Raw genomic sequence first — 24,847 nt, forward strand, 5'->3', positions numbered from 1 at the left:
ACATTGCTAGTTCTCTTTGGAATTGTGTCAAAATCAGGGGGAGTATCCTGAAGTATACTTGCTAGATCTTAATGTACTCTTTTTCCCTACAATTATGAGCATTTTCCCATGGATTTTTGCTACCTAACTGGATTTTGACGAGGCACCCAGCTTGGGTTGATCATATCCTTGATGACGTCCCGTAGACGTTTCATTTTTCTTTGCATTTCTCACGCATTTTTCCTTAGACTATGGGTTTTGTCCATACTCGGGTTTTTACCATAGCCATAGGGTTTTTTTGTGAGACTTACTTCCTTATGCAAGTTCCTATCTTATTGAGGGTAGCATGTTCCCATAATCAGTGTCGACGAGTCGACTTCCTCAACCTTTACATGATGTCGAATCTACTTGAGTATTTACACACTCAAGAAGGAGTGTTATAAACTTCTAGTTTAAGTAAGATTGTGTAAATCCTAGATTAGATTTGATTTGATTCTAGTTATTCTTTCCTATATGGACTTGTATTCTTTGGAGGAGAAGGATTTCTTCTCTCTCTTATTACTATAAATAAAGGCACTGTGTAGGGGGAATAACGCACACATTCCTCTACACAACCATACAAACACATCTCTCTCTCTATTCTCTCTCTATGCCGCCGGCCCCCTTCCCCTGTCAGATAAAATAGGTCACAACAAGGTGAACATTAGTTAAAGCATCTTAATCAAATCTTTAAAGACACAAATGTTTAATAAAATTACGTAAAACAAAGTAAGGGGTTCTAATTTTCTCATCTTTCATTTCATGAGAAAAAGAAGACAACTCAAACAAGAAGTTTGCCACAAGAGTACATTAGTTACCAACAAAGACACACATTTTATTTTTAGGCTGATGAACAAACTCTTTGCGCATTTGATTTCATCATATGTCATACAACAACTTGGCAAATGATTCCATATGGTCAGACTGCAGGGAAATGGCCACTGATAAACTCCCATCACTTGTTGGACTTGGTAACACAAACGCCAAACCCTCGTATCCAATTCCACCAGGTCCCATGAACATAGGTCCACCCCAGCCAAAATCTGCTTCGTATATCGGCAGCCTCACCCAACTAGTTATCCCAAGTTTCGGGCATTGAAAAGTATGAGCACCGCGAACAAGGGCCGACAGATCAGGCTGAACGTCAAGATAGTCAAGAGCTGACTTAAGGTAATCGTTGTTCATGCGCACAACAACCTCATGTATACGGCTGGCAGCATACCATGTTGGTTTTGATTTGAGATCCCTTACTGTAGCTAATGGTGCGCCTGCGAAAACCACATTGCCAAAGAAACCAAGTGGGAGTGGGGGTTGCAGTCTGGACCGTCCATCAACCGCAATATGCAGTTTGGTCACTTGATCATCGGGAAGATTACGTGCCTTGGATGCACATATCCAAACATGGCCTGCCAACATCTCATATGTGCTATAGTTGATTGTGTTCCCTTCTTCCTTAGATTTCGCTTTCAAGATGCTAAGCTGCTCCCTCGTCAATCTAAAAATGGAGACTGTCGTACTCTCGGCATCACCATCTTTTGTGCAGGGCGGAGGAAATTTTAAGGGCGGATCAGGCTGGTATTCAACGGGGTCAAATGTTGGCTGAGGTGGGTCTCGGGCACGAAGTAATGTCCTGTCGATGAATGGTGGGATTTTAAGGTCAAGTCCGCGGGCGATATCAGACCATGCATTTACAAAGTGGAGACCTGAACACCCATCTGCCACTCGATGTTCCAGGCCGACCCCAAGCGACACTCCACCACATTTGAAGTATGTGACCTGCATATACAGAGTAAACGGAGAGCAATATATTGTAAGATTAACTCATGCTCAAAAGAACGTCCCAAAATTGCAATCTAACTTGGTGGCAAAAGTTAGTTTTATAGTGATGAATTTGCTTCAAACCAATCTCCCACAATTATACACATTAATGCTATGAAGTTATCAATCGAAAAACTACTTTTTAAGGTTAGAGAAGTTAGTCCCAGACCTTCTGCATGAATTACATTAAAGCTTTAAGGTATGAGAGCTATTTAATCTCTAACATTCACGCTCTAGCTCGTCATAGTATAAAATGTCAGGGTCTTATCCTTTTGGATGAATTTTCTTCTATGGCTTATTCAATTAATGTATCCATGATGAATTTGTAGTCGTTGAATAGTGTTTTTTTGGTGTCAAGACAAAGTTGCAAACTGAAAAGGAAAGCGATACTGCCCTTGAATAAAAAAAGCAAGTTCCCTTTGTATACCACGAAACAAACAAGAACGTGTCCTTAGAAAGCATATTGGTATAATTAGGGTGGGCATAAAGTCTCGAGGACAGAAACCGAACCGGAAGAAAACCTGTCGGTTCAGTTTTTTTTGCTCATTTCGGTACGGGTACAAAAAACCGAACTGTTTTCCCATAAAGAGGTTCGAAATTGGTTTGGTTACATTCCGAACCGAATTGAACCTAGAGCCAATTTAGTTTTAAATTTGTTGGGCCACGTGGCTGGGTTTGATTGGTTCTTATCTGAGTTCAGGTAGACTTGGCCACACCTAATGGATTCGAATCCCCCCAGCCTCAACTCTTAGATAGGGTGGGTTTGGTTTCATTTGGTTTGGTTTTTTGTCAAAATTGAAACCAAACCGAGAAATTTCGGTTTTTGTTCGGTTCGGTTCATTTTTTTTTTTTTGATTTTGTTCGGTTTCGATGTTTTTTATTTTATTGAATTTGATTTTTTTTTTAATATAGAATTTAGATAAAAGGCTTGCATTGACACACTAATAATAAGAAAATGAGAAATCACAAACAGAACCACAAAAGACGTGCTTGGTTTATCCTTAGGTACTCTTTGCACACATACAGCCCTAAATGAAGACACCTTACCACTTCAGATATGTTGTACAAATCGCAAAATGTCTTATCGATCAGTTCTAGTGGTTTATCTTAAATTCATAGTGTCCATGCCTTAACACAAATTGAAACATGTATGATATGTTAGTAGGATAATATGTAAAAAGGGCTTTGCTGCGGACCTTCTATAATGTTAAATGGCATGTCATTAGATGGGGTGCTTCGAAGATTGCACCGTCTAATTCATTAATTTTATTTAAGTAAAATATCAGCACCTTGTTTGTTATACTTACATATCCAAGAAGGTTAAGGTGGTGTTAAGGATGACTAAATCTCCTGCTCTTCTTCCTATTGTAGGGCTTCGATGTCTTAAGCATAAAGAAATTTGGTTCGGTTTTCAAACCTTTAAAACCGAAGCAGAAATAATAAAGTTCGATTTGGTTCAGTATTCAGTTCGATTTTTTTTTTCGGTTTTCAGTTTTTAAAACCCACCCATACTCAAACTATCACTCCAATTATCACTTTCTCAAACCATCTCTCTCTCAACCATCGCCACTCCAATCTCTCTTACCCAGTAACCCCAGTCACCAATGTCTCTCAAACCCTTTCCAATCTCTCTCAGACAGTTCTCAACTCATCTTCTACCATATGATCGTGTCGTTCGCTCAAATCCTCTCCACTCCAATCTCTCTCAGACTCGGTCTTTCTCTCAGTTGCATTCTTCGCCAACTCCATCGACTCCACTCTAGTCGAACTCCCAGCCATTCCAGTAGTAATGGTAAGTGTCAATTGACTCAATTCTTTCAAATATCGTTGCGTTAAAAAAAGGCAATAACTTATAGGAATTGCCCATGCTGAAGCTTTCGATAAGAGGATATTAATCGAAAAAAGAAAATTTTATTTGAACTCATATAACTTATTTTTACACTCAACTTACTCTCTACACCCATATCAATTTTAATTAAACCATAAATATCTTTTTAAACCCAAATTTATTACCTAAACTACCCTCACAAACCCAATTCACTATATAAGTTGTCTTTACAGCCATTGATAAAATAAAAACACAAAATCAATTTTCTACATATTTGTCTCTTGTTTAATCCTTGTTTTGCTGCATATTTGTCTTTGCACTTTTTCTTCACCGAACCAACCCAAGCATTGAGGTATTCAAAATATTTTTTGTTTGCAGAAGTTTAGCATTTTCCAATCATACATAGTGTTTGAAGTGATTTACAGGTTGAATTAGTGGAGAATTGTGGGAAAATTGGATTGGGTTATCATGTGAGTTTCTTTCGCATCTGGTGCTCAGGCAAGTTATTGTTTCGATGAGATTTTCTAAGGTTACCCATTTCAATTATTTGATTTCAATAATCCTTGATTCAATTTTCTTCTCGAGTGATGGCTATTTCCTTCCTCTTAACAAGAAAGATTCACTTCTGACATATTTATCGGGACACTACCACTAAAACTTGTCTCCAAGGTGATCCTTGGTAAAGATGATTACCCATTATATGGATCTTTGAAAAAACTAGAACATGTGGTGGCAGAGAAACAAAATACCAGAAAATGCATCATCCACCTTTATTATCCTTGATTTCAAGCCTATTTGCAGGCCGTATAAAACTGCTGCTTAAGACTAAACAAAAAGAATTGAAATGAAATAAAAAAATTAACATAAATCGATTCATACTTTATTTGAAAGATCTAAAACTTCAAAATTATCATCCATCCTTCAAAAAGTGTTTATTTTTCTCTTTGACAACATCTTAGGATTTTAACCAAAACAGAACGTAAAAGAATTATTGCATGATGGTAAGGGTTTGATTATTGGATGTGGGTTTATTAATAAATTTTGATTTTTGTTTTTATTTCATCTTGTACTTGATGGTAATTACACAATAGGGCTAAGAAGACAATTTACAATTAAGATTTAAGTTGGGTGTAAAAAGATGTTGTATAGGTTCAAATAAAATTTCCCATTGAAAAATAATAACCACACACTATTTTTCTATTGTATACACTTGTCTCTTAAAAAAAAAAGGGTATGTGAGAACGAAAAAAGTGTAAATATCATTTCCTGAATTAATTCATGCAACGAAATGAGAGACAAATTAATATTCCAACAAACTTTATCTAAGGGTTTTTATGAGCATCCCAGTAATTGTTGAGTACACCCACTTAATATTTATTGTTAAATCACTTGTTTAAATGACTTTTAAACCCTAAAAAGTAAGGCAAAACAATTAGGGCTCGTTTGGTATTTTACCCAAAAACTTTTATTGTTCCTAAAAATAATTTTCAAATAACATTACCAGAAACATATTTCTTTTAAATCTCAAAATTTCAAAAATCTGTTTGGTTGAGTTTTTAAAAATAAATTTTTTAGTTTGAATTCAAACTACCTTGAGCAGAAATTGGAGGAGAGAAAGACAGGGGGAGGGCAAGGAGGTGAGGGAGAGAGCAAAAAATTACGGTGAGAAAGTGAGGAGTGAGAAGAAAGAGAGGGTGATGAGACAAAGGCTGAGGAGAGAGAGAGGAGACAGGGTGTGACATAAGGAGAGATGAAAGAGAGGGTTAGGAGAGAAGAAAGAGAGGGAGGAAAAAGAAAGGGTTAGGAGAGAGAGCGAAAAAAAGATGTTGAGGAAAAAGCAGAAAAAACTCTAAAAACTCACTTTTAGTGTTTTTAAGAAATAGCCTATGTTTTTAAGTTAGTTTTGAATTCAATTTTTTTTTAAAAAGTCCTACCAAACAAGAATTCAACGCCTAAAACTCAAAAAGTGTTTTTTCAGTTAAAAAAGTTGAACTCAAGTAGGATACCAAACAATCTCTTATTTTCTTCATACAACCCAAATCATTTAAACAAGATCTACCACCCGTAAATTATATATAATTTTATATCCATCAGTACTCACAATGTCATGTGATTATGTTTTGTTTTTTTTTATCAAAATTTTCAAGTATGTTTGCTATTTCTTTCTTAGGATGGTTTATGGTGCAATTTCATTCAAGCATGATTGCAGAACCGAGAATCTGCATGGACACAACAATAGCACAATCAACTAGCCCTTTCATGATTTCTTATTTACGATTAGCCATTTCTAAGTTTAAAATCAAATTCACATTTAGAGCTTAATTCCCCTAAATTGACAAAAACCTTGAAGCAATAGAACCACGCACACTGTTTGTGTGCTGAAGACAAAGAGTTTAAATTTACTTTTTGGACAAGATGAAGACATGAGGTAGATTTTGGTGTTGGGTGTATGGGGTGTATGAACTGTGTGGGGTGTGAGGGTAGTTTTGGTTAGTAACTCGGGTGTGTTAAGAAAATTTTTAGTTTTAAAGGTAAGTGTGAGGTGTTTTAAGTATGTGAGGTGTGTTCAACAATATGTGGGGGCTAATAAAACAACCTAGGGAGATTTCATGAAAAATGTTTGGGCTAAGTATATTTGAACCAAAAACCATGATAGAACTTTATTTAACGAAAAAAAACTTAAGTTTTAATAATAAAAAAACCTTAAATTTTTAATAAAGATGACAAAAGAACTTAAATTTTAATGAAAATGACATAATTTTAATATTAAATTAAAAAAAAAAACTTGACACATAGGATCTGCGCATCCATCATAGACATTGTTTATGAAACTGCATAATACTACACTGTTACACTATTTATGAAACTGAACAATACTATAATATTTATGAAACTGACCGGTACTACACTATTTATGAAACTAAACGGTACTATACTATTTATTGGTCCAAATTCATAAATAGTGCCTAGTTATTGGGTTCTGTTTCATACATAGTGTATACTAGTTGATATAGTTTCATAAATGGTGTCTCATCCGGTCAAGTTTCTTAAATAGTGCCTAGTTCTTGGTCCACTTTCATATATAGTGCCTAGTTCTTGGTCATGTTTCATAAAGGGTAGTTTTATTCACACCCCACGTTTTGTTGACTACATCTCATATACTTAATACACCCCACATTTACTTTTTAGACTAAAATTTATCTTAATACACCCTACATACTTTCCAATACTATCCTCACACCCCACACTTTCTACCAAGGTATAAATTTCTATGAGGAGTAAAGAGAAAGTGCTTCATCTTCAAATCAATGGTTTAGGGTTTAGGGTTTATGAAGAAAAAGTTTGACCAAACTCGGAATTGAGCTGTGCTAGCCGACACCTGGAAGATGACAAAGCCATAAAGTGTAGTGATGTGGAAAATGTGAATAAATTTAAAACAAAAAGTGCCTAAATACAAGAGTGCGTTGTGAGTGAGAATGAACCCATTTCACACGTGATGTCAGAGCATAATTAAAGTACAGTAAGATAGAATAAGGATTATACCCTCAAAGGTAGCCACCTATACTGAGATTTGCCAAGAATCCTCGTCTACTGAGACGTGACCAGAGTCAAGGCGTGCTGGCCATCACGCCTTGACTCTGGTCAAGGTGTGTCATATATATATATATATGTATGTATGTATGTATCCATCTATACTCATCTTGTTTGTTAATTAGTTGTTAGAGTTTTTTTTTTTTTACAATGGATGATAGGAGTGACTTTGAGAGCTTGAAAAAAAAAATATGAAAACAATTTGGGACACATTCATAAAATAATTTTATTTTTTAAATTCAAATGTGACCTAAATAGTCATTTCATAATAGGATATATAAGTCATTTAATAATAAATTTTTATGTGGGGTGTATTAAAATATATGCGAGGTGTTAATAAACAAACTCTTTCATAAATAGTGTCTAGTTTTTTATTCAGTTTTATAAATAGTGTACAATAATTGATACATTTTCATAAATAGTGTATCTTTCTTGGTCCAATTTCATAAATACTGTATATTTCTTACTTTAGTTTTTTTATTTAGTTTTAAAAATAGTGCCTTTTCTAGTTTCGCTGCATCCCCGGAGTAACAACCACCTTCATGATGGTGGTGATGGTGGTGATGCCCATGCCCATGGTGTTCTTCATGAAATACTTAGTCGTTCCTCCCTTCTTTTCCACATTTTCTTCAAATCAAACCCAACCCTTGCTACAAAGCTCCAGAGCGTAATTCACATAAAAATCAATCTCAACCCAAAATTGAAATTGAAAACTATTTGGATATCTGAGATGTCGCTCCTTGCATCTTTATCCACAACCACCCGCACAGACGCTTGAACTACAAATGCTGAATGCATCACCCTCAAACTCCAATTCACCATCATCCATATCTCTCAATTAGGTCACATATAAGGCTTTCAATCATTTTAGTTTGGATTTTTTTTTTCTTTTTTTTTTGGTTTGTCAAATCCAATTTACATATTAACAAGGGATATTTTGGACGCGGTCCTTAATCCTTAACATTCTTTGATTAAAACCATAATAATATTCAAAGTTTGATCAAGGTCCCTTGACTTTATACACCTCATTATATTACTATTAATAATTATATTTTTATAGTTTTGACATTAATTGTTTGATATTTTATGAGATTTATAATCTTATAAATTTAAAATCCCTCATTATAATACTATTAGAAACGGTTACAATAAAAAAATTCAAACATTTTAACATTTTGATTGAATAAATGGATAAAAACTATGTAAAAATAAGAAATAATAAATGGCAAAAGAATGTATCCATAGTGTTAAAAAAATTGGTACATTTTACAAAACAATTGGTACATTTCACATATAACAAAGTGGTACATTAATAAAGAAAAATGGGTACATTAGAAATAAATTAGGGTACAGATAAAAGATTAAAAATTATGAATACAAATGAATTTTTAAAAATATAGGCGCTAAAAGAAATTAATACATGGGTACAAAATAAAACTAAAAGGAAATACTATAAATTTAAAAAAAAATGTTGCAAATTAAAAGTGGGTACAAACTAAAAATATAAATATATGATACAAAGTTTAGGCATAAAACATAAATATACCATATGTAATTTTTTTATCATTGATTAAATATACAATGTCACGTAAGGGTATACACATGGGTACAAATACAAATAAAACTTTAAAAAATATGGGCATAAAAAGAAACTAATATATGGGTACAAATTAAAAATGAAAAGAAAATTGGCACAAATTAAAAAAAAAATATTTGCAAATTAAAAATAGGTACAAACTAAAAAAAAATATATGATAAAAAATTTAGCTATAAATATAAATATACTAATTGTAACATTTTTCACATTAAAGGAATATATTTAAAAGTAAAAATATTTTATCATTCAAATAATTAATGATGTTATTAATACCCAAGGACGTTGATAAAAAAATGAAAATGAATAGGATTTTACTTAATGGAGTAACAAAAATAAGGATGTGAACCTAATAGCAAGGGTTTAGTTAAATCACATTCATATCCTCAAGCATCAAAGTTTTTTTTTTTTTTGTTTGTTTGTTAAATCCCATTCACATCCTACCAAACCTTCGAACCCAGACCAAGAGGTGGCCTCACATCACCACCTAGCTGGGAAGAAGGTCGGTGAAACACCAAAAAGAAAAGATTTTGTTTTTCATACGCTTTGATTTAGATAATTTTTTTTTTACCAAAAAGAAAAGATTTTGTTTTTCATACGCTTTGATTTAGATAATTTTTTTTTTTTGAGTGTTTTTTTTATATTTCTCTTCATTATTCTTATCATTAAATAAAGTTATAAGGTGATTTTTGGTTAAAATTTAAGTTTTGAAGCTCCTTTCATTAGTTTTTTTTTTTTTTTTTATCTAATCTATTAGTTTGATTTATGAGCTTAACAAGTAATAACCATCTAAAATCCTCAGCCAAAGGCACTACTCTAATATTATACAGCTAGAAAAGATAATCAATCTAAATCAACATACACATACCTGTACCACAAAGAGGGGATAAGTGGAAATCCCAGCAGAATAATCGACGACGGGGATGAGCTTCCGGAACTCGGGAGTCGGCGCAAAATCGCCGAAATTCTCAAGGACGGAGGCGGTCTCCGCCACAACAAACAGCACGCCCTCCCCATTGCAGTTGATTTCGGAACGGCCTGTTTCGTTCTGCTGGAGGCGCCCCGCCAGGGGGTAGAACGGTACGAGGGCCTTGGAGAGGGCTCCCTTCAGCAGTTCCGGGTCGAAGAAGGGGCTGATGGGATGGCCGCCGGTTTGGCTTCGCCGGTAGAAGTAGACACTGGGGGTGTGCTTGCTCAAAATCACCAAGTCCAAGTTGGACATCCAAAGAACCTGCTTCGGCGTCTCCTCCGCCGGCTTCACGATCGTCGTCTCCCTCACGCTAACATTCGCCGCCATGTTTTAGTTACGTAACGAACGTCTGACATTATTATGTTGTTGCGCTCACTTTATAGGTTTTAGCATTCCATCCCATACACTGCATGCGATCTGTTGGTCTGCCCGGTGGACCCACTGCTGTTGGTGGCGCCCACGGTATGGTTTTGGACAGTGACCTCGATGTACCGACACACCAATCGTTGCCCACCACGTAAGTAGTTAAAATTCCTTGACTCGTACTTATTGTTTAGACTAATCACATTCATTATAATCGCATCCATCTTAAAACTTAAACAATTAAAATCCTATTTTCTCATCCATTATTATTCCTAAACTAACTGTCGTACCCAATGCACAAGGCTCTCGCTTTACGCAGGGTTTGGGAGAGGTGAATGTCGGCTAGCCTTACCCCCATTTATGGAGAGGCTGCTCCCAAGTCTCGAACCCGAGACCTACCGTTTATGGGCGAAGACACTTGCCATCGCACCAAGTGCGACCTCTATTCCTAAACTAACTGTAATTCATAAAATTATAAACTTGTCTCTTCGGGAAAAAAAAAATATCCTTGTCAGCACTCTCGCTCTACCATGAACTTTTAACTTGTCTCTAAAATTATTTCTCTACGAAGGCATTGATCCACATACCCCAGCATTGCGAGACGTAGTCAGAGCGCTTAGTGACAGACCCCGCACCATTTTTTTCTACTGATCAAACTCAATACCCTTCAGAGAAGACTACCTTCCTCAGTTCCTCTTCAACACTTATGTATAGAAATATCAGCATCTATACATATACAGTAAGACCCCATTACATTTCTTTCAATTCATGTAGATATCCATTGTTGAAACATCCAACCAAAACAAAAACATTAAATTCGAACCGGAGACTGGCTGGAGAAAGCATAGAAGAAGCAAACTCTGGCTGCATGATTTTTGAGTTTATCTTTGTCTTCTTATGAGAATTAATTTTCAGAAAATATAGAAAATAGTGTGTGGAACCGGAACGATTTTAAGGGTGGATTAATCGTTTTTTTTAACAGATATCTTTTAAGGTTTTTATCAATGAGCAAACTTGTAATTAAATTTTTTATTAAAAAGTGAGTAAAAGGATAACACACTAGGGTGGAAATAACATCACTCGTTCCAAAATTATTGCCATCTCCCAGATCCCAATATTAGCGATTTCATTTAAGCACTACATAACAATTGGTCGAGCATTTATTCTTTTAGAAGATTTTGATTTAGTTCAGGTGACTAGAAAATCTTTAGAAATTATTTTATTAGCAGATTTGAATTTAGTTAAGGCAGCTAGAACAATCTTTCAAAGGAGGTACCAGCCTTCAAGCGCACAACCAAGGAGGATTCAAGCTTGTACGCTTAACCACAAGGGTAGGAAGAACCCCACTGGCTAGAACAATCTTTACAAGAAATGGAAAGGGTATAGATTTCTTATTTACGTTTTGTTTCGCTAAGAATAGTTGTTTTCTTTTCCTGGCTAAGTAAGAGTAATATGTCGTCTACCCCCTTCAATTAGTCCCCTATCGTTGATTTACCCTTCGAATTTATACCCCTTAAAGTAGTAGGAATTAGCCAGGTTACCCCTTTGAAGCAATACTTAATTATTTGAGACTATTGTGAAGGATTTAGGAGTTACTTAGAGAGCAAAAAGAAGAGTTTTAATTTTTTTTTTTTTAGTGCAACGATATATTTTTATACTAAGGGGAGGGGGAGTTCTGCTGAACCACATAATGGGCTACCTAATTTGATATCGAATTCACCATCCACAAGATTTGAACCTAAAACCTCTAACTTCCAAGTGAAGAGAAATGTCACCATACCTTAGTACAAAGTGACAAAAGAAAAGTTATTAGAAGAAAAAAGTTATTATTAACTGTTTTATTTCTGGTTTTAAAGTCGAAACTGAAGAAGAAGTTTACAACACAACCAAAGTTGCGAGTTATTGACCTTATTTTCAATGAGAAACCCCTACAGTTTTAGATTAATGGTTGTATAAGATCACGTATAGGTCTACAGAAAAATGTTGAACAATGAAAAACTTTTTAGTGTTTTCGGAACACGGGGCAGTATATGTTGTCATATAAAAGTTTTCTTTTTCAAGTGTCCTCATTTGTATAATGAAGATATAACTATGATACGCAAAGCAATAAACAAACTTTAAGCACTTGGTTGAAAACCAAGTTTTACTGAAAACTGTAAAATCACAATTAATACAATCGCTAAATCATGTTAGAGAAGCAGGTCCAAACCAACTTTAAGTCTGGATTAATCATGTTTGATGTAAAATGCAATCATCTTAGCGAAGCTGAGTTGAAATGAGATGTCTTAATCCTTAGGTCAAATTAATTGACGTTGTTATCCTGTACATATATAAGTAGCAACTAAGGGAAGGGCTTTTTTGTCAGTGAATAGGATAAGGCTGTTGAATTCAATAAAATGCTATTTGGTGGGTAGAATCTTTTTTAGAGAAGCATGATGATAAGAATAATAAAGTAGAGAAATCCCTTGTTCAGAAAGTTGAAGATATTTATCCAAAATTAACTCTACACGGTCCACGTGATATCAAGCTGCATGGTTCAACAGCTAACAAAATTATCCGGTCCCCACCCACCCAAATTAAGAATGCAATCAGAGCTCTTTACGTCCACCGCGTACCGCCCTGCTCTGCAGTAGGATAAGGATTTGATCCTTTTTATTCTTACACATAAACCCGCGTATTTGTATTATATTTTATTTTAACAAATGATATTTTCTACATTAAAAGTTTAAGGGGTGTAATCAATTTGGATTTCAAAGGATTTTAATGGACTTTTTTAAGTGATAGATTTCAAAGAATTTTAATAGATTCTATAATTCCATATGGATTTTGATAAATTATTATGGATTTCTATTATAGATTTCTATGGATTTGCATGGATTTCTTTCATGGATTTCTTAGGATTTATTTTTTGACTCCCACAACATAAATTCTTTTTTCAGTGCATAATCTGAAAAAGACATAAGCATATGTATAATGATATGGAAATATAAACCAATCAAATATAACCCAACAGGCAATTGGCTGCACAGAAACCAAACCCGAACCTACAACTGCAATTGGACCGTGTGCACCAGAACCTGCAATTGGGCCGTGTCCGCCAGAACCTGCAATTGGGCCGTGTGTGCCAGAACCTGCAATATTTGGGTCGTATGTTGCTCCAGAACTTGTATGTGTTAGCAGCCCACTTAATACAAGTAGTGCTTCTTAAATCAAATGTCTCAAAATTAGCCCTTTTTCCTCAACAATTAATTAGTTCATAATGTGTTATTCAATCTAAGTACAGTTACCAATATAAATAGGCTTTGGAAGATGCCTACACCCTTACGCTACCATGATTACACGAAAAAGAACAGAAGGCTTGAATTGGCAATAAGATTCTTAGTAGTAATTTCCAAGAGTTCAATTAACATGGTAAAAAATTAACACATTTAGATAGAACGCATAATCATTACAAGAACTGCCAGTAGCTATTAACACTTCCCATCAAAACATTACAAGAAATACTATTACTATCACAGCCCGTCCTGAAATATTTAGTTTCGACGGTGTGAAATGACTATTTTGCCCTCGAACGTTTTGTGTGACTGTGTGATTTAAGTTTGGAAGTGAACTAATACCTTAAGTCCCTGATATTTGGAACCAATTAGGACTTAAAGCTGTTATGGTTTTGTGGTTGTTTGGAAGTCAAACAATTTGGACCACACACACACTCCAACCCTCTCTCTCTCTCTCTCCTTCCTGTGCACTCTTTCTCTCTTTCCTCCCTCTTGATTTTCTTCTATTTCCATCAACTTTGTACGAACGAACTCCAAGCCTTCCATTTCAGGCACGGATCGAGGTTTTAAAGGTAACATTCAAACTCTTTGCATGCCTAGGAGTTGATCTATACCTTTATTTGGACTTAAAACCTTCGAAAACCCTAGTTTCTCACGAACTCCGATTTGGGTATTGTTCATGCACTAATTATTATGAGGTTTTTAGGAGTTTTTAAGGGCATAGGAAGCTTTATATTGTCTTCACAAAGATCGGAGAAGAAATATGAAGTGATTTGGACGTCGGAAAGTTGAGTTTCGATGAGTTGCAGGTTTAGCTGGTAATCGAGGGATTTTCCAGCGAGTTCCATGGGTTTTAGGGCTTTTGAAAGGTATGGTTGTGTTCTATTCGTGTTATGCTTTAAATTGGTTTAAGTTTCATGCAAATTGGTTGAGAAATGGACGAGAAATGAAGGTTTTAAAGTTTTCCAGTTTTCGGCGACAGCGACGGTCGTCGGAGTTCAAAGGTAGGGGATGACGGAATATTCCATCAACTTTGACGGAATATTCCTAATGGGGTTAGGGGATTCTGTTAGGGTCCCTGCGCGTGGCCGCGCGTGTTACCGTGCCTTTGGCGGCACGTGGGACGTCAGAAAATTTTTCTAAAAATATGGGGATGTTCGTGAGGTTGTGTAGATCACTTTGGTATATTCAAACATCCCATTTGAGCAATGTATGAGAAGTTATTAGCTAGTATTGGTTATGTGCTTTAAATTAACGTTTTTATAATTGTTTCGCATAAAGGGGAGACTTATCCTTAGGACGAACGCAATCAAGGGTGACTCGGGGGCTACGACCCTTCGTTACTATTGAGTGAGTTTTTGGTTTTAAGTATATACGTATATGCTTGATATTTTTCCTAGAAAATACATTTAAATGAGTTATGCTTTGAAAATGCCATGCCTATTGATTTATGCTTAAACCATGAGTTAGAATTGTATGCATAAATGTGATTTGGTGTTGTGGGCGCTCAGGTAAGTTGTAGGTGAGTTTATGAATTGTGAATGTGTATTGAATGGTTGTGATTAATTGAGAAACATTAAGCTCATAAACCTGCACCACAGTGTTAATGATTTGTCAGAGATATGGCACATGCTTGTATATAATGTCACCTCCCGCACCACATGCTCACATTGGATCCAATTTAGGTGCACAGTCTTGTCGTACAGACCATTATAGTTGGTTTCGACTCGTAGGTGACTAGCGATTTATCGCACAGCTATAATGAGAATGTAGTAATGAGCATAATTATATTACACCCAGTCTTGTCGTACAGACCTTTTAGTGGTTCTGACTTGTGTGCAGTGTAGTGCCGTATAGGTTATTTGTAGTGACTCCGGCTAGATTGACTAATGAGCTATGAATTCAGCCGTACAGACTTCTGCAGGGGTTCCGACTAATATGTTATTTTCCATGAATCTATTTTTACCTAAGTTACTTATTCTATTTTATGTTTTGGCATGCCATACTTATGAATATGGTTATGTGAAGCATGAATTGTTAAATATATATATGTATATATTTATATTCTATTTCTTGGAAAATTATACATGTTTTACGGTGAGGGGTTAGAGCATTTTGATGATGAAATGGTTTTGAAAACCTTTGTTTTTACCCACTCACGTTTTCTGTTTTGTGCCCCTCCAGGTTTTAGGTAGACTTGCTGTTGGTGGCATTAAGGATCTCGGCGGTTCTGACAGAATAAAATATTCGTAGGATATCTTCTGGTATTGTATAACTAGTACTTGTCTTATTGGACTACACCTAGACTTTCTATGCTCTGATTAGGAGTATTTACTCTTGTATCTCACTCCTAGCACTTTCTGCTTATTAGTGCACATTAGTAGCTTTCGGTTTTTATTTATTCGTATATTTCTTATCCTTATCGCTTCCGCATTGTGCACATGACTACGTCACTCTCACGTGACGGCCAGCACGCCTTGATTTTTGGTCGGGGTGTGTCAATTACACAATCCTAAATAAAGGAAATAAAAAATTCAAAAAATATTGTACAATTCAAAGGATTCAAGTTTGCAACTTCGACGGTTACAGATGAATGTGAAAGGAAATCAGGTTCGCAGGTTCTATGTCTAAAAGAAAATGGAGAGTGAGAAAGAAAAATTGAGTTGGAGAATGGAGAGAGAGAGAAAGAGCAAGGGGATTGAAAAGAAATTCTAGGGGTGGAGGTAGGATTTTGTTATGCTTATAATCCCTTTTCAAATCCTACAAAATCTCTTATTGAAAGAAACCCTTCAAAATCTATGAATTTTTTATTACCTATAGATTTGCATGGACTCTATAAAAATCCTTTAAAATCTCAATTGACTACATCAGGATTCTAAAGTATTTTAAAATCCTTTAATTGACTACTCCTGTATTTGAATGGATACTTTTAAAATCTTTAAAAATCCTAGTTGACTACACCATGATTCTAAAGTCTTTAAAAATCCTTTAAAATCCTCATTTGACTACACCCCCCTAAGACCATCTCCAATTGGGTAGGCTATAGGTCAAAGGATAACCCTTTTTGACACAAAATGAGTTAGCAATAATGTGGTTCAAATTCCCCTTTGGCGAAAATCGAACCTAAGACCAGACCTCTCACATACTAATGAAGAGGAATACCACTAGATCATAGTACTAGCATTCAAATATAAACTAAAATTCAAAGAAGATGTCATGCACACGAATAAATAACATTATTTCATATTATTTACAACTTATGCCATCACACATTAAAATTAATTTCAACATTTTAATAATTGTTGTGAAATATAGTGTGAATGTCACACCTATGAACACTGTTTGAAAAAATGCTCTAAGCAGCTACGTAAGGCGGGAAGACAAACGCTAGGCGGGCAAGACGGAAGCTGGATGGTCTGGGAAAATACGAATTCCTACCCAGAAGCAGTCAAACGTTGGGCAATGTGGGCATTATGCGTCTCGCCATCTTGTCTCCCTGAGTCTCACCATCTTGTCTAACTGAGTCTCAGTGTGACGATGGTATACGAAATGACAGAGATAGAGAGTGCATCTGTAATTGCAGATATGCTGACGGCGGCAATGGTTTTAGAATCGAGCAGCTTTAGTTAGGTTTTTTTTTTTTTTTTTCTAAAGGTGAGTCGGTGATTGGGATGGCCACTCGACGCATAAATACAAGTGTCTTAAAATTTATATTCTAAAATGATAAATGGGTTAGACGGCCTTGGGGTTTTTTGATAGGATCTTACTCAAAATTAAAAACAAGGAATACAAGGCCCAATCATGCATTTTATTAATGAAAACTAGAAGATGAGCACACACTTTGTGTGTGAACAATTTGATTTTCTTTTTTGTTATTGATTAAGGAGTGTGATTAGTTTTTAAAATTAAAAAAAAGAGTATGAGACAATGATGATGGGATCTCTTAATAAGGGCATATTTTTCTTAATATTACATAATTACCATTTTGCCCTCTTAATGTAAATATTGTGTATCAAAATTGAGGGAAAAATTTAAAAAAGGTGGCAAAAAGTTCACAAGCCCTCTTCTTTTAATAGAATAGATAAAAGGCCCAACAAAATTAATGGCTTAGAAAATGATACAAAACTAAAAAAAAAAAATCTAAAATTTTAGACATGTATATTTTTCTTTAAAAAAAATGTAACATATTATTCAATGTTATTTACATATTATATAGTAAATTGAATAATTTATATGATATATAAAAAATTTATTTAAATCCGCCTAGTCCGCCTAGGCGCTTAGGCCCTGCCTAGTCGCCTAGGCACTAAGGCCCAGGCCACTGCCTTACTAGTGCCTACCGTCTTTTAGAACCTTTGCCTATGAATGTATGAGGAATCAACCAAAACGGACTTTGGTGTGAACAACTAAAAGTTTTAGGTGAAAAAGTCTTAGGGAGGTGAAAAGCTTTCTTCATGCATGTAAAGTGTTTTCCAATCAAACTCTCTATATGTAGAGGTATGTTTATATACTCAAAACAACATACAAGTTCAAAAAGGCAGAAAGTGAATACCAATCTCCCTTCCCCTGCTTTGCCTGCATTCTTTGTGTAATACAATTACGAAATTAAACAATGTGATACATTGCTCCTGTTCCACTTCGACCTTTAGTAAAGGTTATATCTCTCACACTTTTGCCTATTTATAACAAGTTATCAGCATGACTCTCACCTACTTTGTGATCCCTCGCAACCGCAATGAACAACTGCTACCACCATGCCTTCTCCTAGTCCTCAATTTAATATTACTTATATTTTTTATTTCCTCTTTGGTGTAACTCCTGATTACTAATCCTACACTGAAATTTTAGATGGTATAACTCCGGATTACTAAACCTCTATATATAGAGGTATGTTTATATCCTCAGAACAACAAACAGATCCAAAAGGCAGAAAGTGAATACAAATCTCCCTCCCCTCTCTTTACTTGCATTCTTTGTATGATACAATTATGAAAATAAACAGTGTGATACATTGCACCAATTCCACTTCGATCTCTAGCATAGGTTATTTCTCTCTCACTTTTACCTATTTATAACAATAACGATGCTTTTTTTTTTTTCTTCCGGTCAAGTCATAAATCTCATTTAAATCCCTCTTTTTCTCTAAAACTATTAGAGCATCTCCAAATGAGATGTCAAAAGTTCACATAAGCAATAATAGTAAAAAATGACAACACTAGTGTTTTCCAACCAAAATGTCAATTCATATGTGGCATGACGTGGAATAATAGCAAAGATTGTTGTTGTCAAATTTGACAACAGCTTCAAATCATATTTAATTAAATGCTTTATTAATTTCTTATTGCCTTTTCATTTCCTTTCATTACCAATGTAATATTTAAATATTTTTATACTTTTTAGTTCATTTTCCTTCATTACCAATGCAAGGGAAATAATATATGAATTTTTATTTTATGTTTAGAAATTGACATATCGAGTGGAGAGAAAAATGTTAAAAGATGTCAAAATACCACATAGACTGTCAAATTTAAATTTTAAGTTTGAAATTTAACATCTTATTTGAAGATAGTCTTAGCAAGTAAATTAGTATTCTTTAATTTTTTTGAACGTAATTAAATTATTATTCAGTAAAAAAAAAAAGATACATTTTTTTATTACATCACATGATACATTATGTTTCCTAACTTTTTAGTTTTGTTTAGTTATTTTATAATAAAAATGAAAACGCAGCGGAAACGATTGTCATTGTGGCTTCAATAAATAACCTCAACTAGCCCAACACCACGTTTTCCTCGCCTTGCAAAATGATGTCTAGTTAACTGTCATATTAAATGTTACATTTTCAATTTTGAAAAAAAAAACAAAATTAAGTGAAATGACACGTGTCAACTGATTAGGTGTATGATAAGCAAAACCATAGTTTATGATGGTGAGCAAAAATGCTCCCAAAAAAAGTTGCCATGGTGGCTAGGCAGGTCATTTTGCCAGCATGCTCTTCTAGAGGTGGGTTTAATAGGCTAAGGATAATGCTAGGGAGACTAAATTTGTAGACAAAGTTTGAGAAACTAAGGGACATGGAAGTTGATGATTGGTTTATTACTTAAACGTTGATAAACATGCTTAATCCTTTTTGTGACACATCATTTAGTTTACAAATTTAGTCTCTCTAACATTACCTATAGGCTAAACATAATTACATGTTTCCTCTACGACTCTTCATCTTTTGAAAATGCTGCATAAAAACATCAATATCAATGCTAACATGTCTCTCTCTCTCTCTCTCTCTCTCTCTCTCTCTCTCTCTCTCTCTCTCTCAATATATCCAATCAAGCAATCATTCATTCATTTACCCCCATGTCAATTGTGTAATCGATTCAGAAAATAAAGCTAAGTGGACAAACTTTTTGGACCACATTTGCAAATCGTGTGATGTGTTATCAATAAGAAGTAGGCTTAAATGTCAAAATGGTCTTTGTTTTTACTCTGTCAACCAATTTAGTCCATGTGTCTTCAATTTGACCAAATTGGTCTCTATGTTTACATCTGTTAGCCAATTCAAGACAATTCATTAAAAGACAGTTGAAATTGACATATCCTAAATTGCATAGTACTCAAGTGAATTGAACGAAGCATCAATTTCTAAAGATATGCATCATATCTATTTAGTAAGTGTATATAAAATTACATTTTTGTCCTCTCACATGCCTGCACATATCAATTTTAATGGTTGTTTAACGGTTTGTCTTGAATTGACTAACATATGTAAACATGGAGGCCAATTTGGCCAACTTAAAAACACAGGTACTAAATTAGCCGATAGAGTAAAACACAAGGACCATTTTCACATTTAAGCCTAAGAAATAAACATGTTAATTAATACTAAAGTAATAATCTAACTGATAGAGATTTTTACCACCTACAAAAGTGGGGATAAAAACACTTTAAATACTTGCAAGAGTACAAGGTAAGTGTAGTATAGTTGGTAGCAAGATCGTTCTCCACAGGGATTGAGTGAATAATTTATATCAAACCAAATCTTAATTAATTACTTAAAACAAAGTTTTGGAAAAAAGTGATTTTGTGTTTTAAAATAATAAAAAAAATTAATTAGAAATAATTAAATAAAGTGACAAAATAAAATAAACAAAAAGAAAATGGTTTTTGAAAATAAAATTGTAAAAGCCTAGCAAAGTTCTCCAAAATATTATGCGTTCTTCTCCTCTTTCTCCCCTCTTTTCCTAAGAAACCCTAATAGCTAAAAGCCTTATTTATATTGCTACATAATTAAAATCTTTACTAGAAAATGTCTTCTAAAAACTAGAAAACATAATAGAGATAACTAGAAAATACATTTCTTTTCTAGCTTTGGGAAATCTGCCTAGCCACAAATCAGCCACGTTTTTGGACTTCCAGGGCTCTAAAACAGTCCCAAAAAGACTTGAATTAAAGCTTGAGATGTCTCGAACATAATTTGAGTAGGTCTTGAACCCAAAAGACATCATCTTGGACACAAAAGCCCAAATAAACCCAAAACGTCACTTTGATAGCACTGCGCGCTGCTTCTTTATTTCATCGTCATAAATAAACAGCTTGGTAGAAAATTATGAAACTTTGATACGAATAAGTTGAGAGACACATGAACATCCTCCAATTTGAATTACTCCAAAATTTGTCCGTTTGATCACGTTTTACTCCAGAGGAAGTCGAATGTCCTACATTGAAAATACATAACAAAGTATCAAAGTTCACACAAAATAACCAATAAATTAATACTAAGAATATGGTAAAATATATAGTATAATATTGTCTCATCACAAACCATCAATAACGACATCATATAATATGTAAAATATAGTTCAAATAAGTCTACCTAAAGTTATCATTCTTCGTAATTTTCACAGCATAAAACATGAGCCTGGTTCATAAAGAGCTTCCAAGCTAGGAAGTGAAGGTAGTTTGGTTTCATGTGAACCAACACCTCGTTGCAAGTTCAACCGTAGACCTCTCATCTGAAGTCTACAATCATCTTTTTATGCAATCCAACCCAAGTCATTCAAACACCTAGAACTGTCTGGGGTAACAAGGACCACGCTTGCTCTCGAGCCTTTGTAGTTGGATCTACCGTCAATGTGCAAATGCTAGAAGTCTCCATCGAGTGAAGCAGGCGTGGCTAGGGCATGCTCGGTTGCCTCTGGGGCGTAGTTGGGTCACTTTGTTGCGTCGCCTCGGCTAGGCGTGAATTCTACTATGAAGTCCACCAATGCTTGAGCCTTTATTGCCGTGCGAGGTTGGAAAACTAAGCCGTATTGGCCAAGTTTTAACGCCTATTTCGTTACTTATTAAAAAGCATATGGACCATGTAGGATTGATCGTATAGGATACTGAGTCATGATGATGATTGTAGGAGCTTGAAAATACGGTCTAAGCTTTTGAACCGCAACAACTAGTGCCAAAGTTAATTTCTTGATCTTTGGATATCTAGTTTCTGTATTAAAAAGAGCTTTAGAAGTGTAGAATACTGGCAGTTGGGCCCCCAGCTCTTCTCGTATGAGGGCAAAGCCCACCACTACTTCCGAGACTGCCAAGTAGATGTATAAGTCCTCCACTGCTTCCGACTTGGATAGTAAGGGAAGTGATGTGAGATACTTCTTCAGATCTTGGAAAACTATTTCGCACTCATCATCCCATTTGTCTCGTTATGCCCTCTTGATTACTTTGAAAAAAAGCTTGCATCGATTGGTAGACCGGGAAAGGAAGCGATTGAGCATGGCTACTCATCTGGTCAAGCTTTGGATCTCCTTCAAGGAAGTTGGAGACGACTTCATCTCTAGGATTGCTCAGATCTGCTTGGGATGTGCTTTGATTCCTCATTGAGTTACTATGTACCCTAAGAATTTACTTGAAGATACTTCGAATGTGCATTTAGCGGGATTGAGCTTCATCTTGTACTTTTTAAGGATGTCGAAAGTTTCCACCAAGTTGCCGGTGTGGTTTGATCGCTACTTGCCATTCACCATGATGTCGTTGACATAGACCTCCATGGTTACTCCAATTTGCTTCTTGAACATCATCTTTACTTGTCGTTGGTAAGTGGCTCCCGCGTTCTTAAGGCCAAAAGTCATGACCTTGTAGCAGTAGGTGCCTCACTCGATCACGAACGCGGTTTTCTCCTTATCGGGATTGTGCATGGCTATTTGGTTGTAGCCAAAGTTTGCGTCCAAGAAACTAAACAGCTGGTTCTCAGAAGTTAAATCTACTAGTAGATCGATCCGGGGAACTGGATAAGGATCCTTCAGGCATGCTTTGTTGAGGTCGGTGTAGTCTATGCAAACCTTCCATTTGCCTTTCTCTTTCTTCGTTACCCTTTTAAAACCACGATTAATACCCATAACCACACAGTTAAATTACAAGGATAAACGGTTATATGCCCATAACCAATTATTTTTCTAAACGGTTATCTATAATCGTAACTGTGAATTTTAAATGAGCGGGTAACGCAGTTATCCATAACTGCTGGTATTTTGCTGATATGAGGTGGTCCATGCCAACACCAAGCAACACTCTGCCGCACATGACGTATGTGGCCTGCATGCATATCAAGACACTCAATTACAAAACCATATTGTGGCAGAAGATATTAGGTCAGACACAAATTCATAATGCTAATCAATGGCGGATTTAGAATTTCAACCTCGGGTGATCCTAGTATAAAAGATTTGATTTTGTATACGAAAATAGCGCACAAAATTTTTTTTCCCTATTTTTTAGATGAAACATTTCATTGAACATTTTGTGTGTATGTGGGCGGTCTTGTTTTGTATTTTAGAGATTAAAAACCTTGCTAAAATTTTAGTGTCAATTTTTCTTGACAACTAGTAAATTGAAAAGGTCTTTCTTAAGAACTAGTAAATTATAAGGTGGAGAAATACTAGTAATTTAAAAGGTTAAAAAATATATGTAACATTCAATATTTTGAACGGGATAAAAAAAAAAACTCCAAACGACAAAGAGGGGATAGAACCAACAGGATCCTCTTCAGATTCTTTTTGTCAGGATCCTAAGGATCAGTGAATCATATCCGTTCATAGTATATTGTGCGGTCAGTTTTCGTTAATTACTATTTATATTCAATTTTAAATAAAAGAATTTAAAATGATTTCTGACCGCACAATTTACGATGAACGGACATGATTTACAGATCCTCGAAATCCTCACAAAGAGGATCCAGATTCGGAATAGAAAACAATGTTTTGAGAGAAGGAGGTGGGTCCAAGTAGAAAAAAAAGAGATGAAAAAAGGGCAAAATGGCTAAGTTTTAGCAAATGACAAATGTAGGGTATACAATCCATCAACTACAAATCGAACTTCGGGGAATTAAACCCAGCCAATGTTGACTCTTATACCTACTAGGATACTAACTATTATTTTTCACAATGTTTTATCTCATCTAGTACTTCATAAAGCTCTATCTAGAGTTTAGGGAAGTCTTCCAAGGTACTTCACAAAAGTTTCTCCCGATGTCCGGAGGGTCCCAGGACCACCCTGGTTCTTATATAGATTCGCCTTTGGCCTTAATTACGTGGTATATAAAGTTCAGTCAATAAAGTGGTATATATAGAATATTGCCAAAGTTCGGTCAATAAAGTGATACATATAGGGGTGGATTTTTTTTGCCAAATTGTCGTGCCAACCGAATTGTCAACGGTACCATCTCGATTTTGTGTCAATTGGTAATGGTAATGGTTCGTAACTTCTATTTGGATTGTAGGCTTAATTTTCATCATGAATCTTCATGCATCATTTGAATTATTGTGTGTGTGAATTGTGAATGATGAATAATAGATGAATTTAGACTACAATGTATGAGATAAAGGTACAACAAAAAGTGTTAAAAAAACAAAAACAGATTTTGTCCTAAAATAAAGTGGCAATTACCATTGTCATACCATGCCAACTGAACTATTTGACAATACTAAACTTTGGTATACCAAAAGTTTGGTACAGTATTAGTAATAAATTTTGCCAAATTGAAAAAAGTTTGATATGGTAATTGATATGAGAATTTTGGTACGGTAACCGTACCGAACTTGACACACCCCGACTAGGAATGTCCACTAGGACTCCGAATCAAGCTATGTTGGCTGACACCTGGAAGGTGACGAAGCCATAAAGTGTGATGATGTGGAAAAAAATGTGAATAAATTTAAAGCTGAGAGTGCCTAAATACCTGAGTGCATCGGTGAGCGGGAATGAACCCACTTCACACGTGACGTTAGAGCATAAGCAAGTACATAAAAGTGAATCAAGAATTGTACCCTCGAAATAATCTCCAATACCAAGAATCGCCACGAATCTTTGACGATAAGAAAGCTCAGCTAATAAAACCTGGA

At 35.2% G+C, this 24,847-nt stretch overlaps 1 protein-coding gene across 1 annotated transcript; it reads right to left on the minus strand.

Moving 5' to 3' along the window:
* Positions 1-756: 756 nt before the first annotated feature.
* On the minus strand, positions 757-10,152 carry LOC126583069 (shikimate O-hydroxycinnamoyltransferase-like). Its single transcript, XM_050247367.1, has 2 exons — positions 9,718-10,152; positions 757-1,794 (listed from the first exon to the last, which is right to left on the minus strand). Exons 1-2 carry the CDS (start codon positions 10,144-10,146, stop codon positions 898-900), a joined length of 1,326 nt encoding a protein of 441 aa, XP_050103324.1. The 5' UTR covers positions 10,147-10,152; the 3' UTR covers positions 757-897.
* Positions 10,153-24,847: the final 14,695 nt, after the last annotated feature.

This window comes from Malus sylvestris, chromosome 9 (genome assembly GCF_916048215.2).
Source record: "Malus sylvestris chromosome 9, drMalSylv7.2, whole genome shotgun sequence".
Classification (NCBI taxonomy): Eukaryota; Viridiplantae; Streptophyta; class Magnoliopsida; order Rosales; family Rosaceae; genus Malus; species Malus sylvestris.

Bases quoted from the DNA above. Each gene is read 5' to 3' on its own strand.
- LOC126583069 (XM_050247367.1), bottom strand. From the start codon at position 10,146: ATGGCGGCGAATGTTAGCGTGAGGGAGACGACGATCGTGAAGCCGGCG. The intron at 1,795-9,717 runs GTATGTGTATGT...CTGTATATGCAG, and splicing joins ATCCCCTCTTTGTGGTACAG to GTCACATACTTCAAATGTGG.